The 15,609-nt window shown below is 58.0% G+C and overlaps 1 protein-coding gene across 1 annotated transcript; it reads right to left on the reverse strand.

Annotated features, from left to right (window-relative positions):
- Positions 1–2,079: 2,079 nt before the first annotated feature.
- LOC135285017 (protein-arginine deiminase type-3-like) lies at positions 2,080–14,861 on the reverse strand. Its single transcript, XM_064396922.1, has 16 exons — positions 14,482–14,861; positions 10,812–10,992; positions 9,535–9,607; positions 9,201–9,262; positions 8,750–8,867; positions 7,497–7,622; positions 7,062–7,240; positions 6,397–6,497; positions 6,207–6,318; positions 6,020–6,127; positions 5,488–5,636; positions 5,247–5,391; positions 5,073–5,166; positions 4,744–4,823; positions 3,970–4,098; positions 2,080–2,497 (listed from the first exon to the last, which is right to left on the reverse strand). Exons 1-16 carry the CDS (start codon positions 14,571–14,573, stop codon positions 2,264–2,266), a joined length of 1,983 nt encoding a protein of 660 aa, XP_064252992.1. The 5' UTR covers positions 14,574–14,861; the 3' UTR covers positions 2,080–2,263.
- Between the last annotated feature and the right edge of the window lie 748 nt (positions 14,862–15,609).

The raw sequence follows: 15,609 nt of genomic DNA on the forward strand, positions 1-15,609 counted from the left end.
CCCTGTATTCCCATTTTTTCCCCCAGTATTCCCATTTTTTTGCTGGTTTTCCCTACTCTGGGTGCTACAGTTTTCGGGATTTCCCCCTCCCACCCCTCCAGCATCCGCAGGGATCCCGGATCCCATCCCAGCAGCATTCCCAGGCTCCCCGCCCTCGCCTACCCCGGGGACATCTCAGGGATCACGAGGGGAGTCCCAAAGGAATTTTTTTCCCGGGAATTCGGAGTTTTTTCCTTCTGGCGGATGGTTTGGCCCGGGATCAGCCGGAATTCCCGCATTCCCAGTTCCCTCCGTGCCAGGTCACTGTGCTGGAATCTCGAGGTGCCTTCAGGAGCAGAGCCCGCCTCTGCCCCGCGCCATTCCCGCTCCCTTCGGGCCGTTTTTAGGGATTCTCCTGGATTTTTCCATGGATTTTTGCTCCTTCCCATCTCCCCCGGGGCGGCGCTCGGGGAGTTTGCAGTAAAAAATAAATGGGTTTTGGTCAATTTTTGGGATGGGGGGTTGTTTTCCAGGGGGTTTGGAGAGATCCCAGCAGGGGGGAAAATCCCAAATCCTGCTTTTTTAGCAGTGTTTAGGATTTGGGGGTGGGGAATCCCCAAAACCCCACTTGGAGCCCCAAAAGCTGTGGGGGGGCTGTTCCCACATTCCAGAGGGGCCATTCCCACATTCCCGAGGAATTCCCGGGTTCGGGAAGGATCCAGGATGGTCATTCCTGCATTCCCAAGGGGTCATTCCCAAGGAATTTCAAAGTTTGGGAAGGATCCAGGGGGGCCATTCCTGCATTCCTGGGGAATTCTCGAGTTCAGGAAGGATCCAGAGGGGCCATTCCTGCATTCCCAAGGGGCCATTCCCACATTCCCGAGGAATTCCCAGCTCAGGAAGGCTCCAGGAGGGGCTGGGGTAGGATCCCGGAATTTTTGTATTCCTCGGCTTCCATTGTTTGGAGTTCAAAAATTCCCATTTTCCACTTTCAGTCCCTGATTTTTGGCATCTTTTCTTCTTCATTTTTCAATATTCAATTTTATTTTTTTTTCTTCTTCAAGGAATTCCTCAGGGATGTTGCTCTGTGGTCAGGGATTTCTGTCCCGTTTTCCCTCTGGAATCCTTTAGGGACACAGCTCTGGGATCAGGGGTTCCTGTCCCGTTTTCCCTCTGGAATTCCACAAGGACACAGCTCTGGGATCAGGGGTTCCTGTCCCATTTTCCCTCTGGAATCCCATGGGGACACAGCTCTGGGATCAGGGGTTCCTGTCCCATTTTCCCTTTGGAATTCCTCAGGGATGTGGCTCTGGGAGCAGAGGTTCCTGTCCCTGTGTGGGATCGCTCCAGGGAATGTTGCAGATTCCATCCCTCTGGAATTCCAGCACGGCTCGGACACGGCCATGGTCCCGTCCAGATCCTGCTCGGACAGGGGTGGATCCCAGGGTGGGATGGGAATGCAAATGGGATGGTAATGAGCAGGGATTGGGAATGGGAATGGGAATGAGGCAAATTGTGGGAATGGGAGTGAGCAGGGAATGGGGGTGGGAATGGGAATGAGCTGGAAATGGGAGCGGGAATGGGAATGAGCAGGGGAAGGGGACTCTGCCCCTGCAGAGCTGCCCCAGCCCTGGGCCACCACAGGGAGCTGCTGGAGCCAGCCCAGAGGAGGCTCCAGGGGGATCAGGGGATGGAGCAGCTCTGCTGGGAGAGCTGGGAATGTTCACCTGGAGAGCTCAGAGCCCTTCCAGGGCCTGAAATGACTCCAGGAAAGGGACTGGGGACAAGGGATGGAGGGACAGGACACAGGGAATGGCTTCAAACTAAAGAGGGACAATTTGTATTGGGATGTTTGGGATAAATCTTTCACTGTGAGGGTGGGAAGGGGCTGGGATGGAATTCCCAGAGCAGCTGTGGCTGCCCCTGGATCCCTGGCAGTGTCCAAGGCCAGGCTGGACACTGGGGTTTGGAGCCACCTGGACAGTGGGAGGTGTCCCTGCCCCTGAGAATGGATTAGCTTGAAGGTCCCTCCATCCCAACCATCCCATGATTCCATAATTCCATTATTCCATAATTCCCTGAACCCACGTGGATTTTGGCACGGGGACAGTGGCTCCAGGGCCCCACCCCATTCCCCACCAGTTCAACCAGTCCAGTGTTCTCCCAGTGCCAGGAGAGCCCTGCAGAGCCCCCGTGGCCGCAGCCCGGATTTATTTCCGCCACCGAAGGCACTTGGCAGGGACAGGACGGGGACAGGAGGGGACACGGCGGGGCCGGAGCCACCTCAGGGCACCATGTGCCACCACTTGAAGGCGAAGGGCTTGCGGCGCACGTTGGTGCCGCAGTGGACCTCGCCCAGCAGGACGTGGTAGGAGAAGAAGTCGTCGATGAAGGTGCAGGAGAGGCCCAGCGGCTCCAGCAGCTCCCGCACGCGCTGCTCCAGGCAGCAGCGCCCGCCCACCACGGGCCCGAAGGGCTTGGGGATGCCCAGGTGCCGGCCCAGCACCAGCATGTTCACCTGGAGCAGCGCGGGGAGTCCAGCAGGGAGCGGCCGGGGACATCCCCATCCCATCAGGGGCACATCCCATCCCATAGGGGCACATCCCATCCCATCGGGGCACATCCCATCCCATCAGGGGACATCCCCATCCCATCGGGGCACATCCCCATCCCATAGGGGCACATCCCCATGCGTTAGGACAAATCCCGGCCAGGGGCATCCCGATCCCATCAGGGCACATCCCGGGCAGGGGCATCCCGATCCCATTAGGGAACATCCCGATCCCATCAGGGCACATTCCCATCCAATCAGGACACATCCCACCCTGGGGACATCCTGATTCCATCAGGGCACATCCCAATCCCATCAGGGGACATCCCACCCTGGGGACATCCCGATCCCATCAGGGCACATCCCGATCCCATCAGGGCACATCCCGATCCCATCAGGGCACATCCCGGGCAGGGGCATCCCGATCCCATTAGGGAACATCCCGATTCCATCAGGGCACATCCCAATCCCATCAGGGGACATCCCACCCCGGGGACATCCCGATCCCATCAGGGCACATCCCGGCCCGGGGACATCCTGTCCCTGATCCCACCCAACGGAGCATCCCAGCCTCATCCTGGCCTGGGGACATCCTGGCCCCAATCCCATCAGGGGTGATCCCAGCCCTGATTCCATCAGGAAACATCCTGACCCGGGGAACATCCTGGCCCTGATCCCACTCCAGAGACATCCCAGCTTCAATCCCATTAGGGGACATCCTAGCCCAGATCTCACCCCAAGGAAATCCCAATCCCATCAGGGGACACCCCAGCCCCAATCCTGCCCCTGGGAGATCCCAGCCCGAGCCCACCCTAGGGAGCATCCCGGCTCAATCCCTTCAGGTCACATCCCAGCCCCAATCCTGGCTCAGGGACATCCCAGCCCGACCCCGACCCTGATCCCATCAGGGAACATCCCATCCCTGATCCTGAGCCCATCAGGGAACATCCCAGCCCCAATCCCAACCCTGATCCCTTCAGGGAACATCCCAGCCCTGACTCCGAACCCACCAGGGAACATCCCAGCCCCAATCCTGGCTCGGGGACATCCCAGCCCCAATCCCAGCCCTGATCCCATCAGGGAACATCCCAGCCCCAATCCCAGCCCTGATCCCATCAGGTCACATCCCAGCCCCAATCCTGGCTCGGGGACATCCCAGCCCGACCCCGACCCTGATCCCAAAAGGGAACATCCCAGCCCTGATCCTGAGCCCAATCCCACCCCAGGGAGCATCCAGCCTAGGGAATCCCCAATCCCATCAAGCAACATCCTGACCCCAGTCCCAGCCTGGGGACATCCCAGCCCTGATCCCACCAGGGAACATCCCTGACCCCGAGCCCACCAGGGAACATCCCAGACCCGACCCTGATCCCACCAGGGAACATCCCAGCCCCAATCCCGACCCCATCCCACCCTGGGGAGGTCAGGGGTGCCGCTACCATGTCCGGGAAGAAGGCCTCGGCCTCCGAGTGGGCGTTGCTCTGGAAGAGCTGCGGGATGTCCAGGATGTCCGGCTCGGCCAGGCCCAGCGAGCACTTCAGGATGTCCCGGTTCCAGCTGATGCAGCTCTGGGAGCCACCGGGGAGGGAGGGTCAGCGGGAGAGGGAGGGGAGGGAGGGACAGTGGGACGGGGAGATGGAGGGACAAGAGGGTGGAGAAATGGAAGGACAAAGTGGGGGGAAAGGGATGGAGGAACAAGGAGATGGACGGTGGGATGGAAGGACAAGGAGATGCACAGTGGGATGGGGAGATGGAGGATGAGGGCACGGGGAGAGAGGGATGGGGAGATGGAGGGACAAAGGGAGGGAAAGAGGGACAGAGGGATGGACATGAGGGTGGGTAGGCAGCTGGAGGGAGGGATGGAGAGAAGGGTGGGCAGAGAGATGGATGGATGGATGGATGGATGGATGGATGGATGGATGGATGGATGGATGGATGGATGGATGGATGGATAGATGATGGATGGATGGATGGATGGATGGATGGATGGATGGATGGATGGATGGATGGATGGAGAGATCCATGGAGGGAGGGATGGATGGATCCATGGAGCGAGGGATGGACGGAAGGCGGGACAGAGCAGTGGGGAGATGGATGGAGAAGAGGTTGGCGATGGAGGATGGGAGGAGGGATGGAAGGGAGGAAAGAGGGACAGGGGGACAAAAGGACATGGAGGGAGTGATGGGTCAGAGCCTCCTGCTCCCTGTCCTCACCTGGGCGTAGTCGTTGAACTTGCGGAGCTCCTCGTTAGCCAGGATCTCGTTTATGGTGGGCTTGGGCACCCTGTCCAGCCCTGCCAAGAGAGAGCCAGGCTGGAATTCTGCCCCAGCTCAGCCAGGATCAGATTCCAGCTCTGACCCTGGAGCTCCATCCCAACCCAGCAATCCACTCCCTGCAGCTTTTAATTAATTAATTAATAACTTGTACTCCATTCTGCCCCTACTTCCCAGCTGGCTTTCAGGGTCCATCCACCTCTCCCATCACGTTTTGCAGGAAAAAGGGGAAACAAACCCACAGATCCCCACTGCCCGTCCTGCCCTACCCTGGAACATCGCGGCCTCGCCAAACCCTTCCTCCTGCTTCTCCTTCAGGAGCTGGTAGCAGGCGCTGGGGCTGGCCAGGAGCAGCCGGAATCCCTGCAGGGGAGGAGGAGGAGGAGGTCGGGGAAGGCTCTGAGGGTCTCATCCCGCTTTTCTCCACTCCTAGGACCCGTTACCTTCCGGTCGGGCGCGGGGACGAAGCTCAGGAACTCGTCCACGTGGCCGACAGTGAGCCAGTCCGAGAAGAGCTCCACGGGCGCCTGCACCTTCTGGGCCACCAGGAAATCGCGCACGGCCTTGGCCACCCTGCGGCCGCCCACCCTGGGGAGCGCGGGGGTTGGGGGAGGCCCCGCTCAGAGCTGACCCCAAACGGGGCCGGGAAATCCTGCTCTGGGGGTGTTCCTGCCCCCCGCTCACCTGGGGAAGCTGCTGCCGATCAGGATGCGCCCCAAGGGGTACTCCTTGCCCTGCACCGTCACGGGCGGGCTCACCTCCAAATTCCCGAAGGAATCCAGGCTGGAAGCACCCTCTGGAGCCTGCCGGGCCACGTAGCCAAAATCGGGGCCCTGGGCGGGGCAGAAACGGGAGTAAATGGTTAAAAAAATGCAGCTGTCAGCACCAAATCCTCTGTGCTGGAGCATCCCACCCCAAAAATGCAGGAAATAAAGGGATTTATCCCAGTTTTTAAAGGGATTGATCCCAGTTTTTGAAGGGATTTATCCCTGTTTTTAGGGGATTTATCCCAGTTTTTAAAGGGATTGATCCCAATTTTTAGGGGATTTATCCCAGTTTTTAAAGGGACTTATCCCAGTTTTTAAAGGCATTTATCCCAGTTTTTAAAGGCATTTATCCCAGTTTTTAAAGGGATTTATCCCAGTTTTTGAAGGGATTTATCCCAGTTTCTAGGGGGTTGCCAAGCTGGGCGAGGCAGGAGGAAGGAGCTGGATACCAGGATGCTCCTGACAGGAAAATCCTTCAGGCCGCGGTCCCGGGGCGAGTCAAAGACCACAGGGAGAGTCTTGTGGGGGGCCTGGATGTAGCCAAACTCCACCTCATCCTGGAGAAGGGATGGAGAATTGTGGGAATGCCCCCAGAGCTGCTGCGGCGAGGAGGGGCCAGGCACACACTGCTCCCACCTGGATCCAGCGGTCCTGCTGGTTCTGCGGCACCGGGCACACGGTCAGCGGGCACTGCGCCCGCTCGGCCAGCGCGCCCACGGCTGCCACGAACTCCTCATTCTTGTCCACGCTGGGGGGAAAAAACGGGGAAAATCGGGATTTGGGAGCGGATGTGGCGGTGGGCAGGGCGGGAGCGCCCAGCACCCACCTGCAGACAAAGACCTCGAGCGGCGCCGCCGTGTTGGGCGTCATGATCCAGGGAGCCACGCGGAACACCACGGAGTCCGTGAAGATCGGAGACTCCAGGCCCTGGGATGGTGGGGGTGGAGTCTGGGAGCTGTCCCCACTGTCCCAACCCACTCTGGGATGGCAGGGATGGAGTTTGGGATCTGTGCCCACTGTCCAACCCACTCTGGGATGGCAGGGATGGAGTTTGGGATCAGTCCCCACTGTCCCAACCCACCCTGGAGTGGTGGGGATGGAGTTTGGGATCTGTCCTTGATATCCCAGCCACCCAGGGAGGAAAAATTGAGGGTAAAAATGGGAAAATGGGGGTTCTGGGATGGCAGGGATGGAGTTTGGGATCTGTCCCTGCTGTCCCAGCCCCACCTAGGGTGACAGGGATGGAGTTTGGGATCTGGCCCCACTGTACCATTCCCTCCCAGGGAGGAAAAATTGAGGGAAAAGTGGGAGAATGGGAGTTCTGAGCGGTGATAGAAAGGGAAAATTGAGGGGAAAATGGGAAAATGGAGGTTCTGGGATGGCAGAGATGGAGTTTAGGATGTGTTCCTGCTGTTCCAGCCCTCCCCGGGATGGCAGGGATGGCATTTCGGATCTGTCCCTGCCGTCCCACCCCCGTGCCCCTGGCCGGACCTTCTCCGGGCTCTCGAGCAGGGTGACGTGCAGGGACACGAGGCCCGAGAAGGCCACGTCGGGGAAGGCCAGGCCCTCCACGTAGAAGACGCTCTCGTGGTGGTGCCGGCTCGGCCGCACGGTGTAGGCCAGCTTGGAGCCCCCCAGGACGGGCTTGAACATCTCCAGCTCTGCACCGTCTGTGGGACACGGACACCTCAAAGCCAAACCCCAGCCCCGTTCCCGCAGAGCTCCCCCTTGGTCCCTAAAGCTGCCCCAAACCCGCAAGGAGCAAATCCTGCCTGGATCAGTTCAACCCCGCCTGGATCAGCTCAACCCCGCCCGGGGCGTTGGAGAAGCAACACAAGGATTTGGGGTTGATCCCGGTGAGCCGGGGGGTCCATGCCCCCAAAACCCCCCAAATCCCCCTAAATCCCCCCAAATCCGGGCACTCACTGCCGCCGTAGAAAACCCTGATCTTGTCGGCGTGGCCGAAGTCCAGGTGCAGCAGCAGGCGGTGCCCGGCGAAGGTGGCGCGGGGCCCGCGCGTCCTCAGCACCAGCTGCGCCATGTCCTGCAGGTCTGGGGAACGGGCACGGCTCAGGGAGAACTGGGGGGAAACGGGGAAAAGGGGGAAACTGGGGAAAAAGGGGAAAACCAGGGAAAAGGGGGAACTGAGGGAGAAGGGGAAAACACGGAGTAAAGGGGGAAACCAGGGGGAAACTGAGGGAGAAGGGGGAAACTAAGGGGAAAGCTGGGGAAAAGGGGGAAAATTGGGGAAAAAGGGAAAAGGGGGAAACTGAAGGAGAAGGGGAAAACCTTGGGAAAATGGGGAAACCAGGGGGAAACTGAGGGAAAAAGGAGAAACCAGGAAAAAGGGGGAAAACTGAGGGAAAAGGGGGAAACTGAGGGGAAAGGGGGAAACTGGGGGAAAAGGGAGAAACCAGGAAAAAGGGGGAAAACTGAGGGGAAAGGGGGAAACTGAGGGGAAAGGGGGAAACTGAGGGGAAAGGGGGAAACTGAGGGGAAAGGGGGAAACTGGGGGAAAAGGGAAGAGGGGGAAACTGAAGGAGAAAGGGAAAACCTGGGGAAAATGGGGAAGCCAGGGGGAAACTGAGGGAAAAGGGAGAAACCGGGGGGAAAAGGGGGAAAGGGGAAAATTGAGGGAAAAGGGGAAAATTGAGGGAAAAGGGGAAAATTGGAGGAAAAGGGGAAAACCAAAGGAAAAAAGGGAAACTGAGGGAAAAGGAGAAAAACTGAGGGAAAATGGGAAAATTGGAGGAAAAGGGGAAAACCAAAGGAAAAAAGGGAAACTGAGGGAAAAGGAGAAAAACTGAGGGAAAAGGGGGAAACTGAGGGAAAAGGGGGAAACCAGGAAAAAGGGGAAAATTAGGGGAAAAGGGGAAACTGAGGGAAAAGGGGGAAAACTGGGGAGAAGTGTGAAAATTGGGGGTTCTGGGCTGTGGTAGGGGGGGAAACTGAGAGAGAAGTAGGAGAAAACTGAGGGGAAAGTGGGAAAATGGCAGGAGCTGGGCTGTGGAAGAAAGGGGAAATTGAGGGAAAAGTGGGAAAAATTGGGCTCTGGGCTGCAGTAAGAATGAAAAACTGAGGGGAAAGTGGGAAAACTCAGGGAAAAGGGAGGGAAAACTCAGGGAAAAGTGGGAAAAGGGAGGGAAAAGTGGGAGACAGGGGCTTGGGGCTGTCGGGACCGTTGTAGGAGCGCACGACGCTGTCCTCGTTGTCCAGGCCCTCGGCGCCGGGGTCGTCACGGTCGCAGTTGACGAGCAGGATGGCCCCGTGGCCCTCGGGGCCCCACGTCCAGCTGGCCTGGGGGACACGGAGCGGGGCCGGGCTTGGCTGGGAATCCCCAATCCCATTGGGGTCTGGGGCTCAGCCAGGAATTCCCAATCCCATTGGGGTCTGGGGCTCAGCCAGGAATCCCCAATCCCATTGGGATGTGGGGATCATCCAGGAATTCCCAATCCCGTCAGGGCCTGGGAGCTCGTCCAGGAATTCCCAATCCCATTTGGATGTGGGGTTCAGACAGGAATTCCCAATCCCATTTGGATGTGGGGTTCAGACAGGAATTCCCAATCCCATTTGGATGTGGGGTTCAGACAGGAATTCCCAATCCCGCGGTGTTCCCGGCCCCTCTGGTACCTTGTCCAGCAGTGTCCGGCTCACGGCCCCACTGCGGGTGACATCAGCATCCAGTGACACCTCTGTGGGACAGGGGTGAGATGGGAAAAGGGGAAATCCCAGGAATGGGGGTTTGGGAATGGGGATTGGGGAATGGGGGTTGGGAATGGAGGTTTGGGAATGGGGATTGGGGAATGGGGGTTGGGAATGGGGATTCGGGAATGGGGGTTGGGGATGGAGATTTGGGGATGGGGGCTGGGGAATGGGAGGTTGGGGAATGGGGGTTGGGAATGGGGGTTGGGAATGGGGGTTCTGGAATGGGGGTTGGGAATGGGGGTTGGGGCTGCCCCCTTACCCACGCAGGTGAGGTAGAGCACGGCCCGGCCCACGGGAACCCCGCCGGCCTCGCGGAAATAGGAAATCCTGACCTGCAACGAGGAGCGGAGCTGGCACCGAGCCACATCCCAGGATCCTCTGGGAATCCCAGTTCCCATCCCAGCACCCCCTGGAATCCTGGGATCCAGAGGGAATTCCAACACCCAGAGGGGATCCCAGCACTCAGTGAAGATCCTGGTGTCCAGCAGGGATCCGAACACCCAACAGGAACCCCAAGACCCAGCGGGAATCCCAGAATCCAGCAGGAATCCTGGCACCCAGGGAGGATCCTGGCACCCATCCCAGGATCCAATGGGAATCCTGAGATCCAGCAGGAATCCTGGATCCCTGGGACTCCCAAAACCCAGCAGAGATCCCAGGATCCAGTGGGAATCCTGTCACCCATCCTAACACCCACTGCAGGACTCGGTGGAATCCCAGAACCCAGAGGAGATCCCAGCACCCAGTGGGGATCCCAGGATCCATCAGGAGTCCCAACACCCAGCAGTAATCCCAGAATCCAGCAGGAATCCCAAAACCCAGCGGGATCCCAGGATCCAGCAAGAATCCCAGTACTCAGCAGGACCCCAACACCCAGCAGGATCCAACAGGAATCCCAACACCCAGCAGGATCCTGGGATTCAGCAGGAATCTCAACACCCAGCAGGATCCTGGGATTCAGCAGGAATCCCAACACCCAGTGGGAATCCTGGGATCCAGCAGGAATCCCAACACCCAGCAGGATCCTGGGATTCAGCAGGAATCTCAACACCCAGCAGGATCCAGCAGGAATCCCAACACCCATCAGGAATCCTGGGATCCAGAGGGAATCCCAACACCCATCAGTGATCTTGGGATCCCGCGGGAATCCCAAAACCCAGCAGGAATCCTGGGATCCAGCAGGAATCCCAACACCCAACAGTGATCTCGGGATCCTGCAGTAATCCCAACACCCAGCAGTGATCTCGGGATCCCGCGGGAATCCCAACACGCCGCAGGATCCCAGAAGCCAGCAGGAATCCCAACACCCAGCAGTGATCTCGGGATCCCGCGGGAATCCCAACACCCAGCAGTGATCTCAGGATCCCATGGTAATCCCAACACCCAACAGTAATCTCGGGATCCCGCAGGAATCCCAACACCCAGCAGGAATCCTGGGATCCAGCAGGAATCCCAACACCCAGCAGTGATCTCGGGATCCCGCGGGAATCCCAACACGCCGCAGGATCCCAGGAGCCAGCGGGCTCCCTCTCGCACCTTCTCGTCGCCCGCGTCCTTGCTGGGGCGGTCCATGGCCAGCAGCAGCTCGGGCCCGGGGCCCAGGGGCCAGCGACAGACGCTCGAGGGCAGCTTCACGCTGCGGGCCTCGTGCAGCACCCAGAGCTTCACCCCCGGCGTGGCCTGGGCCTGGAAGGAGGCGGCGCCGCGCGGGGCCGAGCTGGAACGGGAGCGCGGTCAGGGAACGGGAGCGCGGCCAGGAACGGGAGCGCGGTCAGGGAACGGGAGCGCGGCCAGGGAACGGGAACGCGGCCAGGGAACGGGAGCGCAGTCAGGGAACGGGGCAGAACTCAGACAGCCCAGGAAACAACACCCCGGGGTGTGGAATTGGGGTAACGCCTTCCAAAGGGAGCAAATCCCGGGGTTTGGAATATCAGCTAGTCATGGGAAATTCAAATATCCCTGGAAAATTCAAATATTCCTGGAAAAATTCAAATATTCCTGGAAAATTCAAATATTCCTGGAAAATTCAAATATTCCTGGAAAAATTCAAATATCCCTGGAAAATTCAAATATATCTGGGAAATTCAAATATTCCTGGAAAAATTCAAATATTTCTGGAAAACACTACCTCAGCAAGGGCTGGGATGTGGAATTGGGGTAAAACCTTCAAAAAGGAACAAATTCTGGGGTTTGGAATATCAACTAGTCATGGGAAATTAAAATATTGCTGGAAAATTCAAATATTTCTGGAAAATGCGACCTCAGCAAGGGCTGGGATGTGGAATTGAGATAAAATCTTCAAAAAGGAACAAATCCCAGGGTTTGGAATACTGACGAGTCATGGAAAATTCAAATATTCCTGGAAAATGTGATTTCAGCAATAGCTGTGATGTGGAATTGGGGTAAATACTTCAACGGGAACAAATCCTGGGGTTTGGAATATCAACAAGTCATAGAAAATTCAAATATTCCCAGAAAACGTGATTTCAGCAGGGGCTGGGATGTGGAATTGGGATAAAACCCTCAATGTGAAAAAGTCCCTTCAATTTGGAACTGCAACCAGTGGTGCAAAATGCAACAAATCCCGAAAAATGTGATTTCAACAGGTCCTGCCATGTGGAATTGGGTAAAACTTTCAACAGGAACAAATCCTGGGCTTAGAAATATCTGTGAGTCCTGGGAAATTCAAATATTCCTGGAAAATGCAATTTCAGCAAGGGCTGAGGTGTGAAATTGGGGTAAATCATTCAATGGGGAAAAAATCCTGCAGTTTAGAATGACAGCAAGTGGTGCAAAATGCAGCAAAGCCTGGGAAATGCAGCTGCAGTAAATCCTGCAATATTCACTTGCAGGAGATCCTTCAATATGGAACAAATCCTGAAACTTTGAGTATCAACAAATCCTAAAAATTGTAAATAATACTGGAAAATGCAAAGGCAACAAGTGCTGAGATGTGAAACTCTGATAAATCCTTCAATGTGGAACAAACCCTGAAATTTAGAATTGTGAGAAATCCTGAAAAATTAAATAATCCTGGAAAATGCAACTGCAGCAAGCCCTGAGATCCAAAATTGGGACAAAATCTTTAATGTGACCAATTGTAGACCAATTCTACAATTTGGAATAGCAACAGGTCCTGGAAAATGCAAATGCAACCAACTCTATGAAATTGGGGTAAATCCTTCAAGTTGGAACAAATCGCAGAATTTAGAGTACCAAAAGTTCCTGAAAATGGGAAAAATCATAGAAAATGTAACTGCAGAAATTGCTGCAAGATTAAATTGGGGTAAACCCTTCAGTACGCAACAAATCCTGCAATTTAGAATTGCAGAAGTTCTGGAAAATGGAAATAATCCTGGAAAATGCAACTGCAGCAAGCCCTGAGATATGAAATTGTTATAAAATCTTTAAAATTAACAAACCCTGAAATTCAGAACAGCGACAGGTTCTGAAAAATTGAATTAGTTCTGAAAAATTCAACTGCAGCAAGTATTGCAGGATGAAATGGGGATAAATCCGTCAGAGTGGAACAAATCCCACAGCAAATCCTGCAACCTGGAATTGCATCGATTCCCTGGACAGGCACAAATCCTGGAATTTGGAATTGCATCGATTCCCTGGACAGGCACAAATCCTACAACCTGGAATGGCATTGATTCCCTGGACAGGCACAAATCCTACAACCTGGAATGGCATTGATTCCCTGGACAGGCACAAATCCTACAACCTGGAATGGCATTGATTCCCTGGACACGAACAAATCCATTCCCTGGATAGGCACAAATCCCCCAGAACGTGCGGGCAGCCGCTCCTGGAAGAGGCAATTCCCACAAATCCCCAAAGGCGATTAAAGCAAATCCCGCCCGAGGCTGCGAACCCGGGGCGAGGCGGCGGCGCCAGCCCCGCGGCAGGAATCCCCGAAAAAACCCAAATCCGGGGAGATTCCGGGTGCAGAGCGAGCCTGGGGATAAACGGGAATAGGCGGGAATGAATCCCAAGGAAAGAACCGCAGGAATCCCTGAAAAAACCCAAATCCGGGGATATTCCGGGTGCAGAGCGAGCCTGGGAATAGGCGGGAATGATTTCCGAGGAAAGACCCGCAGGGATCGCTCCGAAATGCCCCAAATCCGGGGACATCCCCGGTGCAAGGCGCGCCCCGTCCCGCCATGGCAAACGGGAATAAACGGGAATAAATCCCACAAAAATAACGGCAGGAACGGCTCCGAAACGCCCCGAATCCTGGAGGAAAACGCGCGAACCCCCGAGGGCAGCGGGGCCGGGCCCGGCCGCTGCCCGGGGCTGGTTTGGGCACGGATCTCCCCAGATGGGCACTGCCGAGCGCGGCCGGGCACGCCGCAGCCCGCCCGCCCCGCCCGCTGCCGAGGCCCGGAGCGGGTCCGGAGCGGGAGAGGGAAAGGCGGGCCCGGCCCGGAATGGGGAAACCCCGGCCGGGAGGGCAGGGATCGGGCAGGAGCCGGGAGAGGGGAGCAAAACCCCGCAGCTGCTGCGGGGCGAGGTCCGGAGCGGGCACCGGGGTCGCTCGCCGCCTGCCCCCGAAAATGGGAAACCCGCCGGGGTGTGGAGCGTTAAAACCCCAAAAAGGGCTTGTGGCGCCCCAAAAGGGGCAAAATCCCGCTGGGAATGTTGTGGTCCCGCTGCTGCGGAGATGTTCGGAGTGTCTGTGAGGGACAGAGGGATGGACACTGGGATGGACAGCGGGATGGACAGAGGGATGGACAGTGGGATGAGCAGCAGGATGGACAGTGGGATGGACTGTGGGATGGACAGAGGGATGGACAGAGGGATGAGCAGCAGGATGGACAGTGGGATGGACAAAGGGATGGACAGAAGGATGGACAGAGGGATGGACAGTGGGATGGACAGAGGGATGGACAGCAGGATGGAGAGAGGGATGGACAGTGGGATGGAGAGAGGGATGGACAGCGGGATGGACAGACAGAATGCACAAAGGGAATGCACACTGGGAAAGGACACTGGGAAGGGACAGCAGGGATGGACAGCGGGATGGACACTGGGAATGGGCACCGGGAAGGGGCACCGGGAATCCCAGCCCTCCCCCTCCCGGGACAGCATCCCCTGGGAAAAGCCCCCGGAGCAGCAGCACCGCCCCCGCCCCACCGCGCGCTATTTTCGGGCTTTGCCTAATGGGATCAAGGGGAAAAGCGGATTTGTGCCCCGCGCTCACCCGCACACGTCCAGGGCCAGCTCGGTGCCCAGCACGCACACGGCGCTGCCGGGGCGCTGCGTGGACAGCTGGACACGGCGCTGCTGCGCCATCGCGGCCCGGGCACCCGCGGGTGCCGCGCCCGCCGGCCGCGGGGGATTTATAAAGCCGGGCTGCTGGGAGGGGATCAGCCAAAGCCCGGCCTAATCCCACCTCCGGGCTGGGTGTGCGCGGCTCCGGCCGCGCTCCCGGCGATCGGAGCGGGGGAAGCGGCCCGGGACGGCCACGGGATGTTCGGGGCTCGGGGGACGCTCCCCCCGCGTCCCCGGCCGGCCCACGCCGGGAAACATTCCCCGCGACACCCGAGCCGCGCTGGGCCCGCGCCAGCGCCGGCCCCGCCGGGTCTGGTTTCTCTTTCTGCTGAAAGGCTTCGTTTGTTCGGCCGGGACAATGCGCTGGAATTCTTCCTCCGGGGAGGGCCGGAGGGCGGGCAGGGCGCTCGCCCGGCTCCGCGGGGCGCTGCCGGGGGCTGTCACCTGCGCCGGGGACAGCGGACCCCCGGCGCTTTAATCGCCTTTGTTTTAATTAAAGCCTCGCGTGGGAGCCGAGAGCCCTTTGTCCCCGCAGCTGTTCCCAAACCCCCTCCCCGCCGTCACGCGCGGCCCGGATTTGATGTCGCTCCTCGGGGACCGGGAATATCAGCAGGGACACAGCCGCGGGGAATGGGGTTGGGAATGGGGTTAGAAACCCGCTTTGGGGGCAAAAAGAGGGTGGGTGAGTGGGATGTGCGGGAGCATCCCCTCGCGGGTTTGCAGCGCCGCAGGAGTTCGAGCCGCGGGTGCAGCTGCACCTCAGAAACGCTGCCAGGAGAACAAATTGCCCAAAATAAGCATGTCTGGCCCCAGAACAGCAGCAGGGCCAGCCGTGCCCGGGGCACTGGGCGGGTTTCGGTTCCCGGGGCGGTGCCAGACGGGTGGCAGGCGGGTGCCAGGCGGGCACGGGGAAGTGTCGCGCTCCGGTGGAGACAAAGAGCGGAGGGACGCGGAATATCCTTCCTGGAGAAGGCGTGAAAAGGTCCCGAGGAGGGCAGGAGGGGTTCCTGCAGCCTGAGAAACAGGTTCCCCAGCAGGAAGCGATTTTTTGGCCAAA

Source organism: Passer domesticus, chromosome 22, assembly GCF_036417665.1.
Source record: "Passer domesticus isolate bPasDom1 chromosome 22, bPasDom1.hap1, whole genome shotgun sequence".
Classification (NCBI taxonomy): domain Eukaryota; kingdom Metazoa; phylum Chordata; class Aves; order Passeriformes; family Passeridae; genus Passer; species Passer domesticus.

Bases quoted from the DNA above. Each gene is read 5' to 3' on its own strand.
- LOC135285017 (XM_064396922.1), bottom strand. From the start codon at position 14,573: ATGGCGCAGCAGCGCCGTGTCCAGCTGTCCACGCAGCGCCCCGGCAGC. The intron at 10,993-14,481 runs GTGAGCGCGGGG...CTCCCGTTCCAG, and splicing joins CTGGCCCTGGACGTGTGCGG to CTCGGCCCCGCGCGGCGCCG. The intron at 6,498-7,061 runs GTCCGGCCAGGG...CCACCATCCCAG, and splicing joins TGCTCGAGAGCCCGGAGAAG to GGCCTGGAGTCTCCGATCTT.